This window comes from Moschus berezovskii, chromosome 16 (genome assembly GCF_049115385.1).
Source record: "Moschus berezovskii isolate FMDL1 chromosome 16, NW_MosBer_1.0, whole genome shotgun sequence".
Lineage (NCBI taxonomy): Eukaryota > Metazoa > Chordata > Mammalia > Artiodactyla > Moschidae > Moschus > Moschus berezovskii.
In genome coordinates this window covers 11379047-11396385 of record NC_142475.1, presented here as the reverse complement: position 1 = coordinate 11396385, position 17339 = coordinate 11379047, and the positions used below count along the sequence as shown (strand labels likewise).

The following is a 17339-nucleotide window of genomic DNA, read 5'->3' as shown; positions in this document are numbered from 1 at the left end:
TTTAAATTTTCTTATGAAAGTTTTCTAAAATATATAGTAGAGAGAACAGTGAACCATCCATCACTCAACTTCAACAATTACCATTTTACCAATTTTGTTTCATCTATCTTCCCAACTTTTTTCATTCAAAGCAAACCCCAGATATCATGTCATTTCATTTGCAAATTAGTATCTCTAACCAATAAGACTTTGAAAAAAAATGCCATTTTCACACCTAATAAAACTGATCTTTCCTTAATATAATATTCAGCCCATTAAATCACCAAGATTTTTTCCAAAGGTTTTTTTAATTTGATATTTGGTTCTTGGAATCAGGATCCAAAGTCGACACGTTATATTTGATTGTTTTTTTCCTGAAAGTTAACATCTAAAAACTTTCTTCTACTGTCACCATCACTTCTCCTTTTATTTTCATGCCTCTAATTTGTTGGGGACACCGGGTTGCTTGTCCTAAGAGACATCCTAACATTCTGCATCTGGCTAAAGGCTTCTGTGGTATTACTTATTTTGTCTCTCTATGCCCTCTATTTACTGCAAACTAGAGACTTGATTTCCTGTTAAAGCTAGAGGCTTGATTACATTCAGGCTCAACTTTCTTAGGCAAGAGTATTCCATGGATGATATTATGTACTTCCTCACTGCACCATATTAGGAAGTACATAATGTCAGTCTTCCTAATTTTTACATGTTGTAAGATTGAGCTAGTGTGTTCAGATAATGTCAACCTGATTATAAAGTTCCCTATTATCCTTCACTTAATTGTTTTAACATCCACTGATGATTGTAGCCTATATGCATTAATTCATTAGTCAATACAAAAAGGTTATTTTCTAACTTAGAATTCTTTTACTTGCTTCCATTAGGAAGATCTTTCCCTCATGAATTATTCAGTTTACCTTGAAATACACTCCATAAAGGAACTGCAGGATGATATGTGATTCGTTCCCTTTTAATGTTCAGGGTAATGAACTGATATTCTAGCATCGTTTAAAAGTAATCAATAAGGATTTTTAAAAAATACTACTACAAATCTCAGATTACGAGAACCTCTCAGCTTAAAAAAAGAAAAAGATGTAAAATATACCGCTTCTCTTTTAAGGTTCATATTCATTTCTTCCATATTAGTATCAGCATGCCCATGTACTGATCTACCATGAATGTAGTAGCCAAAACATCTGTGGGATAACAGAAACACTGATATCTATAAAAAGAGAAGGACCAGTTAGCAATTCATCTGCAAAACAATAAAAATTAAGTTCTTGAAATTGCTTCCTTTCTCTCAAAATAATGAGAGTTGAATTCTTAGAAAACATATATAGGGAATAATAAGGTAATAAAGGATAATGAGGTTATTTTAAAAAGTAGATGGAAAAGAGACTGAAGACAGTTTTAAGAAAAGAAGAAACCGGAATGATATATGAAAACCTTTCAGGGATTTCAGGCTAAGCCAACTATTTGGTAGCATAAGGGATTTATAATTAAGAAGTTGCAAATAAAGAAGGAAAATTTAAGGTAGCGAATATTAACTTGTAGCTCATTATAACCATCTCTGGAATTAACCACCAGTGGAAATCAGACTAAAAATCCAATCAGAGCAAATCACTTTTAAAGCCTCTTTTAATGTACTCATGACCTTTAAAAAGGGGGAAATAACAGTTGCAAGATAAAGTCAGAAAGTACTTACATTACTCATACAGCACAAATCAACAAACTGTCGAATTTTATCTTCTATAAATCTCTCATAGAAGACAGCAAAGAACACAATCTGAAACATTAAGCCAAGTTCATGCTTATTAGATTTTAGGATTCAATTTTCTTTTATAGCCACAGTATAGTATATTAAGAAAAACTAAGTTCCAAACAAGAACATAGGGGCCAATAATGATTCCTGTGGGATAAAATCCTACTTAGCATTTCCTATTCTTCTGTCAAAGGAAGAGTGTTTTGGAATTCTGTTAAGATTCACTGAGGGGGCTTATTTTGAATTTAAAAACTTTTTTGTGTCATTAAAATAAGATAGGACAAATACAGGGAGAAGTAAGGGGCTTTGAAAACCTTAGGATAAACCAGTGCATTATGGCCAGTGTAGGTGTAGTTCTGCAATTCTGCTCATCTCCTAAATTCCAAAGTCTACTAGAGAAACTGCTTGTTTTTCAAATTAATCTTTTCTGATAGAGTAGCATATAAAAGGCATATGTAAAGTATTCTGTTTCAACTACAGATAATGTGTTAAACACAAAAATGGAATGGTTTCAAGTGTTTTCTTAGATTTAATACTACTGCAAAGGGAAGTTATAGAAATCAAAAGAGAAGAGTTTACAATATAGAGCTTAGATATCCTTCAGAGAAAGACAGCACTTCCTAACCACCCTATTCAAAGCTGTCCCCACTTCTAACTTTCCTTCCCCTTACCTCCCTCTACTTCTGTCTCATCTGCCTGCTTACGCTCTTCACAGCACTTGTCACAACTTGTAACTTGTTCTTGTTAAAGCGTTATCTTTGGGCTTGCCAGTGCCTCCCACATAAAATAGACTCAGATATGGAAATGAATACATAAATGAATCTACAGCAGCCGAATACTGAAAACCCTTTCCTAAATACACTATGTACTTATTCTAAAGCTCCTTTAAATGACATGAAAAACAGTAACAAAATTTTAAAACTAAGAGATACCATTTAAAGAAGAAGATGGACTGGGGAGTGAATAATAAAACCTAACCTTATAAGAATCAAGAAGAGTTTGTAGAGACAAATTTATGGAACTGCTACAGGTTAAAGGAACTCTTAAGGATGCATAAACACTGATCATCTGAGGATGTGACCATGGAGAGACATACATCTCTGTCAAATGACAGCAGAGTGAAAAACAAAAAGCTAGGTTAGACGGTAGTGCCCAGGACGGCCAGCTGCTGCTCCAACGAGCCTTTCCCCTCTCTCCCAGGGACAGATCCCTTGTGGGCACGCTGCTGTCTAGCGGACATGCGGGGAGGAGTGGCCATGTGACCAAGTTCTGGCCAAGGAGAGGTAGAAGACACCTCTGAAAAGGCTCTCAAGGAGGAGGGGGTGAGCGGCCATCACACTCCCCAGCTCAGCCGGCCCTCCAGTCTGCAGGGAGGACCAGCCCCCGGCCCACACGGCCCCCGAGCTGGGGCCCTTGTCCCATGCCCGCCCACTCACTCCATCATCCCGGAGCATCTGGACTCACTGCTCACACTCAGGGATTACAAGGGCCGGACGCTAGCTGAACACGTTTCAGGATCTGACTATTTTCTACAGCACTTGGATTTATCTATGGGTATGTGGCTAAACAGTCTGGGTGGACTACACAGTTATGGCAGGATTTGCCTTATTGCGTTTGCTGATGTTTCCTTCACGGCCCATTTATTGCCGACACCCCGTCAAGGGGTTACCTGTTTAAGACTCCAGCACACAAGACAAGAAACCAGGGGGAAAAAAAAATTAAGAGGCATGCTAAAAATAATTGATAGGGGTTTTCATGGTTCAGCTTTACTACTTCACCTGCTTGTTTCATGTGAAATGAGCTAAACAGTTTTCATATCTAAAATATGAGCTAAAAACCACCTACGCTCAGATTCTGTTCTCCCTGTGTTTTACTTCTCAATTAGGTTTTGATTTATAAAACTTTTAGACTTTATGTTCATAATCTTCCTCTGAAATGGAGAATAGAAAACACAAGTATGCAAAGTTTCCGCAGGTCTATAAAAGACGGAAGAATAAATGCCTCATAAATGATAATAATAATTTAACTAATAAAGTTTCATAACTCATTATGGGTAGTTCAATTGTTGAAATGTTTTCAATTAAAATTCATAGTGGGAAAAAAAAAAGAGGAAAAGGTGAGGTCTTCTCCCCTGGTTCACACCTGAAACCCCTATCAGACATTATGGACCACGCGGTGACCTTAGAGGTGAAGTCCTGAGGCAAAGCGAAACAACAGGCCTCCAGGTCTGACGGCAGCCACCCTGCTGGCCCTGCACTGCTGACCCCTGCTCTTCTTTCTCATGAGACAGAGAAAAGCTACTTTGATTTCAGGCCCTGTCAGTCTGGGTTTTTTTTTTTTCAGTTGTTGTACTCAGCCAATATGAAAAGCTTCAGATGGCATTCCTTTACATTCTCTGCTGCTGCTGCTGCTAAGTCACTTCAGTCGTGTCCGACTCTGTGTGACCCCATAGACGGCAGCCCACCAGGCTCCCCCGTCCCTGGGATTCTCCAGGCAAGAACACTGGAGTGGGTTACCATTTCCTTCTCCAATGTGTGAAAGTGAAAAGTGAAAGTGAAGTCGCTCAGTCATGTCTGACTCGTAGCGACCCCATGGACTACATCCAGATAAATCTGATCTGTTCACAAAAACTGTATTAGTGGCATACAGTGACAAACAACAGTCACTGTCACTGCTGTATGTCACCAAGGCCTCCCTTGTGGCTCAGCTGGTAAAGAATCCGCTTGCAATGCGGGAGACCTGGGTTTGATCCCTGGGTCTGGAAGATCCCTTGTAGAGGGGAATGGCTACCCACTCCAGTGTTCTGGCCTAGTCCATGGAGTCACAAAGAGTCAGACACTACTGAGCAACTTTCATGTAAGTTATATCTCAATAAAACTGAAAGGGAAAAAAAAATCAAACCCCATATTATTTTAATCTAATTTTATTTCAAATCCTAATTTCTGTTTGTCTTTCTTCTGTGATTGTCAAACTATCCCTCACTAGCTCTATTCTGCCGGAGTAGGCAATGGCAACCCACTCCAGTACTCTTGCCTGGAAAATCCCATGGACGGAGAGGAGCCTGGTAGGCTGCAGTCCGTGAGGTCACTAGGAGTCGGACACGACTGAGCAACTTCACTTTCACTTTTCACTTTCCTGGAGAAGGAAATGGCAACCCACTCCAGTGTTCTTGCCTGCAGACTCCCAAGGATAGCGGAGCCTGGTGGGCTGCCGTCTATGGGGTCGCACAGAGTTGGACACGACTGAAGCGACTTAGCAGCAGTAGCAGCAGCAGCTCTATTCTGCAGCTTTAAGTTTGAACAAGTCTTAACAATTTAAAATAAATGCAAATTTAAAGAGTAGTCTCAGGTTACAGAATGACACCTAGATCCAATTCTGTAGGAATTTGGGGACTTCAATTCCAAAATCTTTTAAAATTTAGTTTTAAAGGCAAATATAAGCTCTCCAGTTTATAGGAAGTCCCACCTTCCTTTGCTTATTTAAAAGTTAAAGAAATCTTAATCAAACTGAAAGGCTTTTGCCACTCATGGGAGTGTCTGTAAGCAAGAGAAAAAAATGCAGAGACTAGAGTTAGTGCTGTAGCTCCTGTTTCTCTCTTTTTCCTTTCATTCTTTTTATTTTCTTTTAGCTATAAGAAGATAAAGGAAGTAAGCATAGCAAAGATCCTCTGCTAGAGCCGTGGGTCGTCAGATTTATTTTTAGTTTCAGCTATTTCAATTAATATTTTAAAGAAAATTTCAGCAGGGGTACTGGTAATTTGAGTGAGATTTAATGATATATAAATGAATGTAAACAATATGTTAGTTTTCAAAAGCAAAGATTGAGGGTACCTTCGCAATTCCTATCATTATATATAAACTAAATCCTGCAGACTCTGAAAGACCCTTCAGAGCCCCACTATTGATAAGAAATGAAATCTCAAATCAGATTGCCTGAGTTCAAATTTCTGTTCTGCTGGTTTCTTTTTCTTTTTTCTGCTCTGCTGATTTCTAATTGTTCTGGGTTCAAATTCCAGTTCTGCTCATTTCTAATCGATTTCTAAAATAATATTTGGGCAAATATTTAACCTTTCTGTGCCACCATATCCTCATCTAGAAAATGAGGATATTTAAAAGAATCTATCTCTGAGGGTTACTATAAAAATTAAGTTAAGTTCATTGTGTAATGCAATTAACGGTGCCTAGATTAGCATAATATGTAAGAATTAGTTATTTGCTATCTTTATTATTGTTCTTGTCACCTTCTTTATACTATAGAAATCCTGCTGTGGTCAACAGCTGACGATCAGTATATAAACAGTTAAAAATATAGAGAGGTGATGTTGCTTAAAGTATAACCTCCTGTTACCTGTATAATTCCAATGACCAGCCAAAGAGCAGACGACAACGCATATCTCAAAATGCGGCTGTAAGGAGCTATGTAGCTAGGCGGACTTCTGGAAAGACTAGACGATGAGTCCATTAATGCTAAGTTCTTGAATCCCACAACCTTAAATAAAAAGGACAAAATAATTTTAAAAGATATGGATAAAGAAAACCCCTGTAGTCTGAAAATGAGACACCTCTCTCTACTCCTTCCCTTGAAAACCTAAAGTATTCAAGTTTGTACAAACAGTAGAAAATCTAGATAAAAATAATTTTCCAGTATTTTAATTACAAAGTATTTAATACAAAATTTTAGCTAGTTCATTAGGCAGTCTCTTCAATATGACTCAGGGCCAGTTCAGTTTAGTTGCTCAGTCGTGTCTGACTCTTTGAGATCCCGTGGACTGCAGCACATCAGGCTTCCCTGTCCATCACCAACTCCTGGAGCTTGTTCAAACTCATGTCCATAGAGTCAGTGATGCCATCTGACCATCTCATCCTCTGTCGTCCCCTTCGACTCAAGGCCAAATATAACCTTATTATCATATACACTGACAAAGCTTAAAAATTTCTGTCAAAAAAATAAAGCTGTGGCTCAGCTGGTAAAGAATCTACTTGCAATGCGGGAGACCTGGGTTTGATCCCTGAGTTGGGAAGATCCCCTGGAGAAGGGAAAGGCTACCCACTCCAGTATTCTGGCCAAGAGAATCCCATCGCAAAGAGCTGGACACGACTGAGCGACTTTCACTTTCACTTTTCACTGTCAGTAAACTACCAATGAACAACCAGGAATCCATGCCAGGCACTACGCAAAATACTTTTTATACTTTAAAACACTATTTTCCAAAATGCCTTTTGAGGAAGATATCATGTTATACTCACCTCTATGCCTTCAACTCTTATATATTAAATGCTCTGGAAAGTTTTATGGTAAAGGAAGTTACATGACTTTGTGGGATCCAGTATTTTCCAAACTTACTTGATTATACAACTACTTTCTCACACAATCCCTTTTAAGCTTTAAAAAACAGGACTGTAAGTAAGTTTTTGAGATAGTGTTCTTATGTCCCAGAGATACACATGTTCTTCTAGGTTCAAAAAAGGAAAGGAAGGAAAAAAGCAAGAAAGACGGAAAAAGGAAGGCAGCCAAACAAAGGAGTCTGACAAAATTTCTATCAAACCTTACTTAAGCAGCTACTCTAGAGAAAACTGTTACTTATACATTTTCCATATTTCAGTCTCATATTCAGTACTGAATACTTCCTTTGATAATTCTACGGAGGTCCATCAAATAACTGTAAAGGGATCATAAGCATGTACCCATTCAGTGTGTCTTGTCAGGCTGTAGCCCCAAATCCTAACACAGGACATGGTCCTTAGTAGGAGTTCAAGGACATAAAGTAGAATGGGGGTTCCAGGTCTGGGGAGAGGGAAGAAGGCAGGCACAGAATTTCAGTTTTGCAAGATGAAGAAATCTAGAGATGGACTGTACAACCACAGGAGTGCACTTAACAGTACTGGACTGTACACTTAAAATGATTAAGATGGTAAACTTCAAGTTATGTTTATTTTTTAATGGCTCGATAATAATATTTTAAACTTTAGAAAACTCTCCCACTGACAGGAAAACTTAGCTGGAATTATATTAAATTAACATTTACGAGATACCCATAAATTGCATACAATTATGTCAAATAGTTTATACCTCCAAAAGGAATAGGACAGTAAGTACTTGAAAGAGTGGGTTAATTTTTCTCACAGTCTGAATTTCATTCCATTCATTTGCCACAAAATAAGTTCTCCATATGCTCACAGGAACAGTAGCACTCCGAACACCACCCTCACCTGGTTGGGGAGATAAAATGAGTAAAACGTTTCACCTTCTTTGCTTTACAATGGTGGCAAAAGAAACTTGGTACAAATGGTTACTTTCATTACCTTCAACAGCTTTAAGAACCTTTCCTTTAGGCCGCTCCCAATCGATAAAGAATATGTCTATGGTAATCTGGGAGATGAGCTTATGCAAAAATTGCAGAGCCTGAGAATGACAAACAAAACACCTTAAAGGACTACTGGCATTAACCCTCCTTATGAAACCAACCCTGATTCTTTAAGAAACAAACATCTGTAATCACAAGATATATGGGGCTTCCCTTGTGGCTCAAATGGTAAACAATCTGCCTGCAAAGGGGGAGACCCAGGGTCAACCCCTGGGTCAGGAAGACCTCCTGGAGAAGGAAAAGGCAACCCACTCCAGTATTCTTGCAGAGAATCCTAAGGACAGAGGAGCCTAGCGGACGATGGTCTATGTGGTTGCAAAGAGTCAGAGTGACTAACATTTTCACTGTAAGTTTCACAAGTGACAAACTCGTAATACCATCAGGGGCTCACCACAAACTCATCAAATAACAATCACCAAATTCACAGACTTTTTACACACATATTAATTTCGCCTTCCCTTCTTCTGTCTTTCTTAGGAATATGAAAGGAGACATACTACCTCCCTCCTCACACAGGGATCCTGCATAAATGACTCTTTCCCACCGTTTCCAAAAGCCTTTAACTTCTTTATAAGGAAAGATATCCCCAAGTGTAATTTGTTTGTCCTAATGAAAGTTTTAGGATGCTCTTACTGCCTTTTTCTCTATTTCTACTATTAAGATTTCTGATGAAAAAAAAAATCCTTTTCATTTACAGAATATGTTTAAACTGAGGCTTCTTCCGAGAAGGTGCATTATTGATCAAACAAAGGTTAAAAATCTAAGTATGGGATGATTCCTCTCTTCCTGGGGCTCACAGATCAGTGGGAACAGTAGTCACTTAATAATCACAAGATCACAAGACAACTGGACGAGATGTATGGCAGAGGCACGCAAAGAGCGTCACATCCACTGAAAGAACAGTGAAGCAGGGAGGGGGGCTCCCACGGGAAAGGAGGAAAGGAAAGTGGAGGCAGAGAGAACCAAGGCTGAGAGTCCAGCGCTTTGTCCAGCATGGCACCGTTCACGCTCGATTAACAGTCTACATTACATAATAAAAAATTATTTAAGGCAGATCTTCAGAATGAGATACCTATTATAAATGCAGACTTCCTAGTAAAATAGAACAATTCATACTTTCTTCTAAAATTAAACGAAATTTTACACCAAAGATTTTGAAAGCATTTTAACTCTTGTTACGTGCTTATTACTTTTTAAGCAGACCTTTAAAATTCAGTAACCTGTGCTTTGAAACTTACCTTCAGAGCAAAACCACATCCCACATAAGTAACAAAACGTTCTTCTTGAGCTGGCACTGGCAGCAAAACAGAGACAGACTTCTGTGCCTGTGATGAAAATTACACTAAGTGTGACCATACAGGTTTTTACTAGGCGCAACTTATAACCCAAAGAAAACAGAAAACAAACTCAACACACTCAGGGAATGGTGAGTTTAGAACTTGCCCCAGTACTCTTGATTAGTACTCTTTACCCTCAAGTAAAGACAGTTCCTTTATAAAGAGAGCTTACAAGTTATTCAGGTTGCGGCACTAAGGTTAAATTCAGAAAATCACTTACTTTAAAGAAAATAAGCCAGTAAAGACCTGTTCCTACAGTGATGATAAAGAAAACGTTGGCCAGATCACCAGCATAGTAAACCAAGAATTTCGTAACTGTCTGCAATTTAAAAAGAGAATCACAGCTGTTATAGACTCAATCTATTTATACTACTTTTAACAACATATTATTATTAATAACATTATTATCAACCCAGTTTCTCAAGCTTGAAGTCTTATTTCATGTATCCATGGATCAGTCAGAAGGACTGACTGCAGCCACTTCCTAGATACCTTTAGGGTCCTAACCTTTTGATCCATTCCAATAACTTCTATCTTATTCAACCCTTCTCCATACTACCACCAGAGCTGGCTTTCTAAAATGTAAACTGGACTGTGTCATTCTCTTTCTTAAAAATGTACAGTGATGCCTCATTAAAATGTAAATTCCTGATCCACAAAGTCCTTTTATAACCTAGGCCAAAATTAAATTTTAGCCTCATCTGTCAGTTCGAACAACTTGTTCAATAATTAACCATTCCACACATTAATCCCAAATGTTTTGGGGAATGAAATAATGAGTATTATTTCAACAGCCATTCTTCTCTTCTCTCTGGCAAACTCTCCGGAGCTCTGAGGGCAGAGACCATGTCTCCCTTTGCCCATCATCACATCCCCCAGCACCTCACAGAGCATCTGGCACTCAGACAGCAGGCCATCAGTGACTATTTGTGGAATGCAGATTGTTGCTGCTGTTCAGCTGCTAAGTTGTGTCTGACTTTTTGCAACCCTGTGAACTGCAGCATGCCAGGCTTCCCTGTCCTTCACTATCTCCAAAGTCTGCTCAAACTCAGATACTGCATAGATAACCCAGCTTAAATTTCACTTCTCTTGGATGCCTTTCTTGACTCCCAAACAGTAAATCAAACCCCCCGCTGATTTCTGGGTACATTAGCTCTGGAGACAGGAAGATAACCCAGCACAAACCAGTTTACTACATTGCCTTTCTCATGTTCTTAATCAGCTAAATGGAAATACCACCTATTACTTTGATATAGTAAAAATTAAATGAATAGGAAATTTACTTAATCTCTACAATTTCAGCACATATAAAATGGGAATGATCACGATATCTAACTTCACAGAGCTATTGTGAGGACTAAATGAATTACACATGTCAAGGTTAAAAAAGTACCTGGCTTATAGTAATACTCAATAAATGACAATAAAAATAAAAACAAGAACAAATGTAAAAACAATTAAATGAGAAGTGAAACCATAAAGTTAATAGAATAAAATATGGGAGAATATCTTTTTGATCTTGACATAGGGGAGGATATCTTAAACAAGATCCTAAAGCACACACCATAATAGGAAAACTTAGTGAGATCTGACAGTAGTAAAATCAAGAGTTTCTACTAAACAAAGTAACATATAGATAAAATAACAGATGCATTTGCCCTTTGAGAAGAAACTTCAACATCAAAACCAAAAGAAGATTTATATTTAGAAAATACAAAAAACCTAAATAAAATAAAATATAAAAACTTGTTTAAATAAACAAGAAAAACTGGAAACAGTAGAAAATGAGCAAGTGATATAAATAAGAAGTTCACAGAAGGGGAAGCCCAAATGATTAATAAAGTATATGAGGAGTAATCAAAGAAATGGAAATTAAATCCATAATGACATACTACTCATCCCACCAGATCAGCAAACAAAGGGAAAGGGTGGGAGACAGCAAGTGTTGGTGAGGGTGCTAGGAGACAAGAGGACCACTGCTGGTGGGTGCAGCCTGGCCGCCAGCCGCGCTGCACACTGCGGGGAGAGCAAGCGCACATCTCCGAGTCACGTGCGTCTCCCAGTCACACACCCCAGAGAAACTCAGGGCAACTGCTGACGCATTCGCCAGCTGCGTCTCATTAGAAGGATATAAAACATACTGATAAAAATATACTTTCAAAAGCCCTGTGATTATACCTGTAAATCAATCATGGGACTCCCAATGCGTCTCTTCCAACCTGCTGTCTTCAAAAGAGATGATAAAACAGCGAGTCCACCCAACACACCCAAAGCAATCTAAAATAATTAAAAAAAAATGGGGATTTATGTAATTTCATAATGCAATTTCATCAGTGTTCAAAGATACTATAAATAAAAAGTAACAAAGTACTCAAAAACAGGCTCAAAAATCAGAAGGTACACTAAAAGGACACAGGCGCCAAACTGAAGAAACTCCCGATGGACAAACCTGGGGCAATTTGAGCAAGAAAATAGAAGGCAACGAATTAAAATTACTAGAATAAATAAATTTTCATGAGTCCACACTGACTTAATAATAAATGAATAAATAAACCCACGTGGACAAGGGGAGAGTTCCTTTTTACTGAATTCTAATCAATATAGAAGAAATGATGGAAAAACACAACCACCACCAGACAAATATCACAGTAATAGTTTTTACTGGCCAAGAATTATCAATGGATGCTAAAATTAGACGGCAAAAGAATAATGAGCAGAAGATTTGCATAATCTCCAGTATCTCCCCACAAGACACTTATTAATTATAAGTGGAAACATACAATGGAGAACTCTGCAGATACCATCTTAGCCATACGATCAAGGTTGACGTCAATGTTAATAAGACAGGTGTGTGCTAAGCAGCTTCGGTCGTGTCTGACTCTTTGCAACCCTATGGACCGTAGCCTGCCAGACTTCTCTGTCCATGGGATTCTCTAGGCAAGAGTACTGGAGGGAATTGCCCTGTCCCCTTCCAGGGGATCTTCCTGACCCAGGGATCGAATCCAGGTCTCTCATCTCTCCGGCATTGGCAGGAGGGTCTTTACCACTAGCACCACGTGGGAAGTCCATTAATAAGATATACTGACACCAAGTATCTTCTGATACGACTCACTGAGAAGGGTACAACATCAGTTTCATGGTATGTATGCTAAAACTACATTTAATCATGGGAAAATACAGATAAAACCAACTGAAGGAGAAAATACCAGTGTTAGGGTCAGTCATGAGACAAAGAATGACTGACGACCTGTCACAGACCTAAGGAGACTAAGGAGACACACAATGGTTGGGTCCTGAAACAGAAAAAGGATAGTGAAAAAAAATCCGCAAAATCCAAAGAGTATTCACACTAGTTAATTTGTTGTTGTTTAGTCACTAAATCGTGTCCGACTCTCGTGATCCCATGGACGGAAGCCCTCCAGGCTCCTCTGTCCATGGGATTTCCCAGGTAAGAATACTAGAGTGGGTTGTCATTACCTTCTCCAAGGGATCTTCCCAACCCAGGAATCGAACCTGCGTCTCTGCGTTGGCAGGTGGGTTCTTTACCACTGAGCCACCAGGAAAGCCCGGATGAGTTCACAGGACCACATCAGGATTAATTTCCTGATTATGACCACTGTACTACAGTGTGCAGCCTGGCGTGCTGCAGTCCACGGGGCCGCAGAGTTGGACACGACTAGTGACTGAACAACAGCGACTACAGTTACGCAAGATGATGATGCTAAGGGAGACCTGGTGAGGGTCATGTGGCAAATCTCTTTATTTTGACAACTTTCCTGAACATGTAAAAAAACGTTGTTTTAATTAAAAAATAAACTGTAAGTATTCTGACAGGTTAAAAGAAACTCACATCTGTCTGGACATGTGCTTCTCCTTGATCCATTTCATATGTGACTGAGAAAGAAACCTGATGTTTAAAAGAAAGCAAATTAGTCATACTGAAGCTATACGATACAAACCTATTTTTATTATAAAAATACATTCACAGCTGCATTTTACCAAAAATATCATACTTTTAAGCTATCAATATTACTAGAGTTGACCTTTACTTATACATAAATAAATACACTTTGGGGAATTTCCCACACTACTTTAAATATCCATTTAGAGCATATATTAAAGAAAGAGGGTTTCAGTAGAAGGTAGATTCGGTTCATTAACAGCAGTCAAGTCAAATTAATCATATTTCATTTTCTGATAGGTTTCTGTAACTGAGGCATGTGACCTATCTTGTGTATCAAGAGTTAGCAACTGGCGAAACAATCACATAGGAAGAAGGCGGATTAATCAACGATGTAGACAAGAATCTTAGGGACACAATTATACAGAGACAGGAGAGAGAAGAATCATAAAGGATTACGAGAAACAGCAGCATGAGAAACAGGAGAGGGAAGACACCTAAGTCTTACCAGGATCACAGAACAGGGTCAAGGAGGAGGTCACGAGAAGAGTCAACTGTTGTACAACTGACCCTTGAACAATACAGGGGTTAGGGGCACCAATTCCGATGCAGTCAAAAATTCAGATAGAACTTTAGAGTCGGTCCTCCACATCCATGAATTGGCCAACTTTGCCGAGTGCGGCAGTACATATTTAGTTACCAAAAAAAAAAAAAAAAAGTCCACATATAAGCAGAACCATGCAGTTCAAATCTGTGTTGTTCAAGGGTCAACTGTATAAGTGTAAAGTTAAAGAAATAAAGCCAGTGTATGTGGAATACCTTGCTGACTTCATGAAACAGGTTTTCAAAGAAGCAAAATGGCAGGGCCCAAACTGCAAATGACGAAAGAATAAATGGTTGGGAAACCAAGGAAAGACACATGAGAGCAAGCTGAACTGCTGGCAGAGTTGACAGAAGAGTTTATGGTTTGGTTGCGCTAATTTGTTTTTAAGACGGGGCAACCTGAAAGGCAAAGGAAAGGAAGCAGCAGAGAAGCCGGCCGAACAGAAGGTCGGGGGTGAAACAGGAGAAAAGACACATTAATACAGTACAATAAAATATGTAAAATTAAATAGAAGAAAATATCCTAAACAAGTAAGGGCTGAAAATTCACTTAAGAAAGTGGGAAGAGTCCTTTATTCTTAGAAATAGGAACCAGAGCCAAGAAAGATAATGAAACAGAGATACTGAAGTATTAAAGAGGAAATCTGAGGGAATTCACATTGGATGGCTTTGATCTGCTCAGAAAAACAGGAAGATAGGTTATTTGCAGAGATGGTAAGAGAGCAGAGATACAGCTGGATGCTCAAAATGAATGTAGAACTTTTGCAATAGCTGTCATGAGAAATTAAGAAATGATGAAAACTGTGCATTCTATAATTAGAATGATTGAGGTGGGCTTCCTTAGTATAGTTTTATGATTCTCTCAACTTTTTTCCTATCGCTTATTTTCCAACTTGTCAAAACAGTTTAGATATATTTTGGACAAGAAAAATATTTAAAGAAAACACCAAGAAGTGTTTTATATTAAGATAAATATACTCTTAACCACCCAAAAATGACATTCCAGGAAAATTTAAACAAGGCAGTCTTTTGTTGTTACTAAGCATGTTCCTGGATTTTCTCCTCTCGTTACAGTGTATATAAATTCAGCCAATAGAAACAAATTTTAACATCAAATCAGGTAATAAAACTGAGGATGTGAAACCTTTCAGAGAAAAGTCGTATTGTGTGCCTATTTTTCGCTTTATGAAAGCCTGAATCCAACAGCAGCTGAGTAGAAGTGCAAGCACAACAGAGAGGCCAAAAACACTGGCTGAAGAACTAGAATATTAAAATTCAGCAAAGTAAAACAGTAGAAATGAAGAGCTATTCGTGAGTCTTGGAGGTAAGGAAGGTTCACCTTCCAACTGTCATGCTTCTGGAGGAGAGAGGGGATGAGGAAGAAGTCTAGGAGCATTAGCTCTGGTCCCGACCTCCAGCCTCTCTCATCGACCCCTCCTCAGGCAGGGACGCTTCAATTGCCTGGCGAGGCAGAGCTCGGCCTTTGCCAGGCTCCTTCTTTGGTGCAGCCGGCTTTCAGTGCGTACGTGGTCTCACTTCCACACACAGGCCTTCCAGGCAGGGGAGGACTCGGGTTCTGCAGTTAAGTTTAACTGAGTTGGGAAACAGTCGGAAGACTGGCAGAAGGTCCAAACTGCATTCTCTATTTCACTTTAGTGCTACTAGTTATAAAGCTAATAATTAAATTATCTTTCTGCCTGTTTAAGTATGTCTCTGTCGAGTGGGCAAGACTGGTGAGAAGAGAAACACACATGCCCACTTAAGGTTTGAGTTCCTGGTTTAGTTAGGCAAGGAGACAAAATCTTAACAGAAGCAAGGTGGCCAAAGAGAACGAGAGGAGATGCCATATGGCTCAGCGTGTCCTGGCATCCAGAACAGGGAGGCCCAGTGGCTGGTGACACTATCTGCTGACAAACTTAATTCCTGCCTTTTTATATGCAGAAGCCACAAGAACTCACCTCTTACCACCATTAGTAAAAAATAACTATCTTGACTATATAAAGTGCTATGTTTATTTAAAACTCTGAAAAGGACTAATAGTCTTTTGATCATAATGCAGACTCTCTCAGTTTTGCACTAACACAGAGAGGCAATGACCAAGAAGGAACTCACCTGCACAGACTGGCTGCTGGGATCTTTGATATCAATGTCACTGTAGGCAATGGTAATTAAGGGAGGGTAAATGTTTCCATTTTTTGTGTTGGGTACAAGGTGGATGCTGTTTAAAAGAAAATTCATTTTTAGTTAAAAATACACTGAGGCCCTTAAACACACATTTAACTTACTGTTTCTTCTGAATGTGATATGAATAGTCTTGGTGATCTCAGACCACCAGTTATTAAAAACTAGAGAAAGTTAAACATAAACTAATGGTACCAACACAGGCTATCTGAAGTGATCAAAACTTTATATTAAAATACACACACCCTCAAAAAACGCTTCTTGGTCTAGGTGCTACAAAGTTTACAATTAAAATCAATCAAGTACTGTGCACCACTTTCGAGGACTTAAAGTAACGCCTAGAGAAAGGCAGATAATATCCTGATTTTGAAAAAAAGATGAATTCTTGGTGACTTCCCTGGTGGTCCAGTGGCTAAGATTCCACACACCCAATGCGGGGGCCAGGTTCAATCCCTGATCAGGGAACTAGATCCCACATGCCGCAACTAATGATTCCACGTGCTGCAACTAAGATCCGGCACAGCCAAATAAATAAATAAAATAAAAATAAATATTAAAAAAAGATGAATTCTTAAACAAAGATAACGTGTCATATCTAGTACTATTTATGGCATATAATAGGGTACATTTTGCTGAATTCAACGCATTAGTAACATATCGTCTGTAAACTCAGAAAGGAAAATGCCAAGGACCAGTGACCAACATGGTTTCATCAAGATAAAGTCAGGCCTGACTAGTTTCAACTTCATTTTCACTGGGGAATCTACATTGGCAGATTGAGGGAATGCTAAACACAGCACAGGTAGGTTTCAGAAAGTAATAGGACAAAGCTTCTGCACTGCCTGCCTCATGAAAGATTACCGAGAAAACCAAAATGAAACAATGAAAACATAGTGAATGTTGAAACACCATAAAGATGATGGTGTTAGCTTTCATCAGGGTATTCGAGGTGCACATCATAAGACAGTGGAGTGGAACAGCCGGGTAAGGTTAGAGACAGGAACCTCACAGCGGAGAAGAGACAGTGAGAGCTGCATGGCAGCCTACTACCCTACTATCCTACTATCACTAGCCTACTACCCTAAGGCAGGGTCATCATCAAAGTATCCGAGGAAGAGCGAGGTGTTGGTAACTAATGAGGGCCAACCTAGAGCAGTAGGTGCTAAAGCAGATGGAGCCACAGGAGGCCCGCCTGTTGCAATCATCTGGCAG

At 39.0% G+C, this 17339-nt stretch overlaps 1 protein-coding gene and 1 pseudogene across 4 annotated transcripts in view; one reads left to right on the top strand and one right to left on the bottom strand.

The window, feature by feature from the left end:
• Positions 1-17339, bottom strand: part of TMEM67 (transmembrane protein 67) — a 43320-nt gene that overhangs the window by 8701 nt on the left and 17280 nt on the right. For 2 of the 4 annotated variants that reach the window (XM_055432453.2, XM_055432454.2), the window contains exons 14-23: positions 16059-16164; positions 13293-13349; positions 11621-11719; positions 9663-9761; positions 9344-9430; positions 8044-8143; positions 7811-7950; positions 6089-6229; positions 1685-1765; positions 1085-1201 (exon numbers count right to left, since the gene is read on the bottom strand). In XM_055432453.2, coding sequence (XP_055288428.2) covers positions 1085-1201; positions 1685-1765; positions 6089-6229; positions 7811-7950; positions 8044-8143; positions 9344-9430; positions 9663-9761; positions 11621-11719; positions 13293-13349; positions 16059-16164 — 1027 coding nt within the window. The remainder of the gene's footprint in view (positions 1-1084; positions 1202-1684; positions 1766-6088; positions 6230-7810; positions 7951-8043; positions 8144-9343; positions 9431-9662; positions 9762-11620; positions 11720-13292; positions 13350-16058; positions 16165-17339) is intronic. The other 2 variants (XM_055432455.2, XM_088844664.1) reach the window with 2 other exon arrangements.
• LOC148775210 (signal peptidase complex subunit 1 pseudogene) lies at positions 2077-3485 on the top strand (annotated as a pseudogene).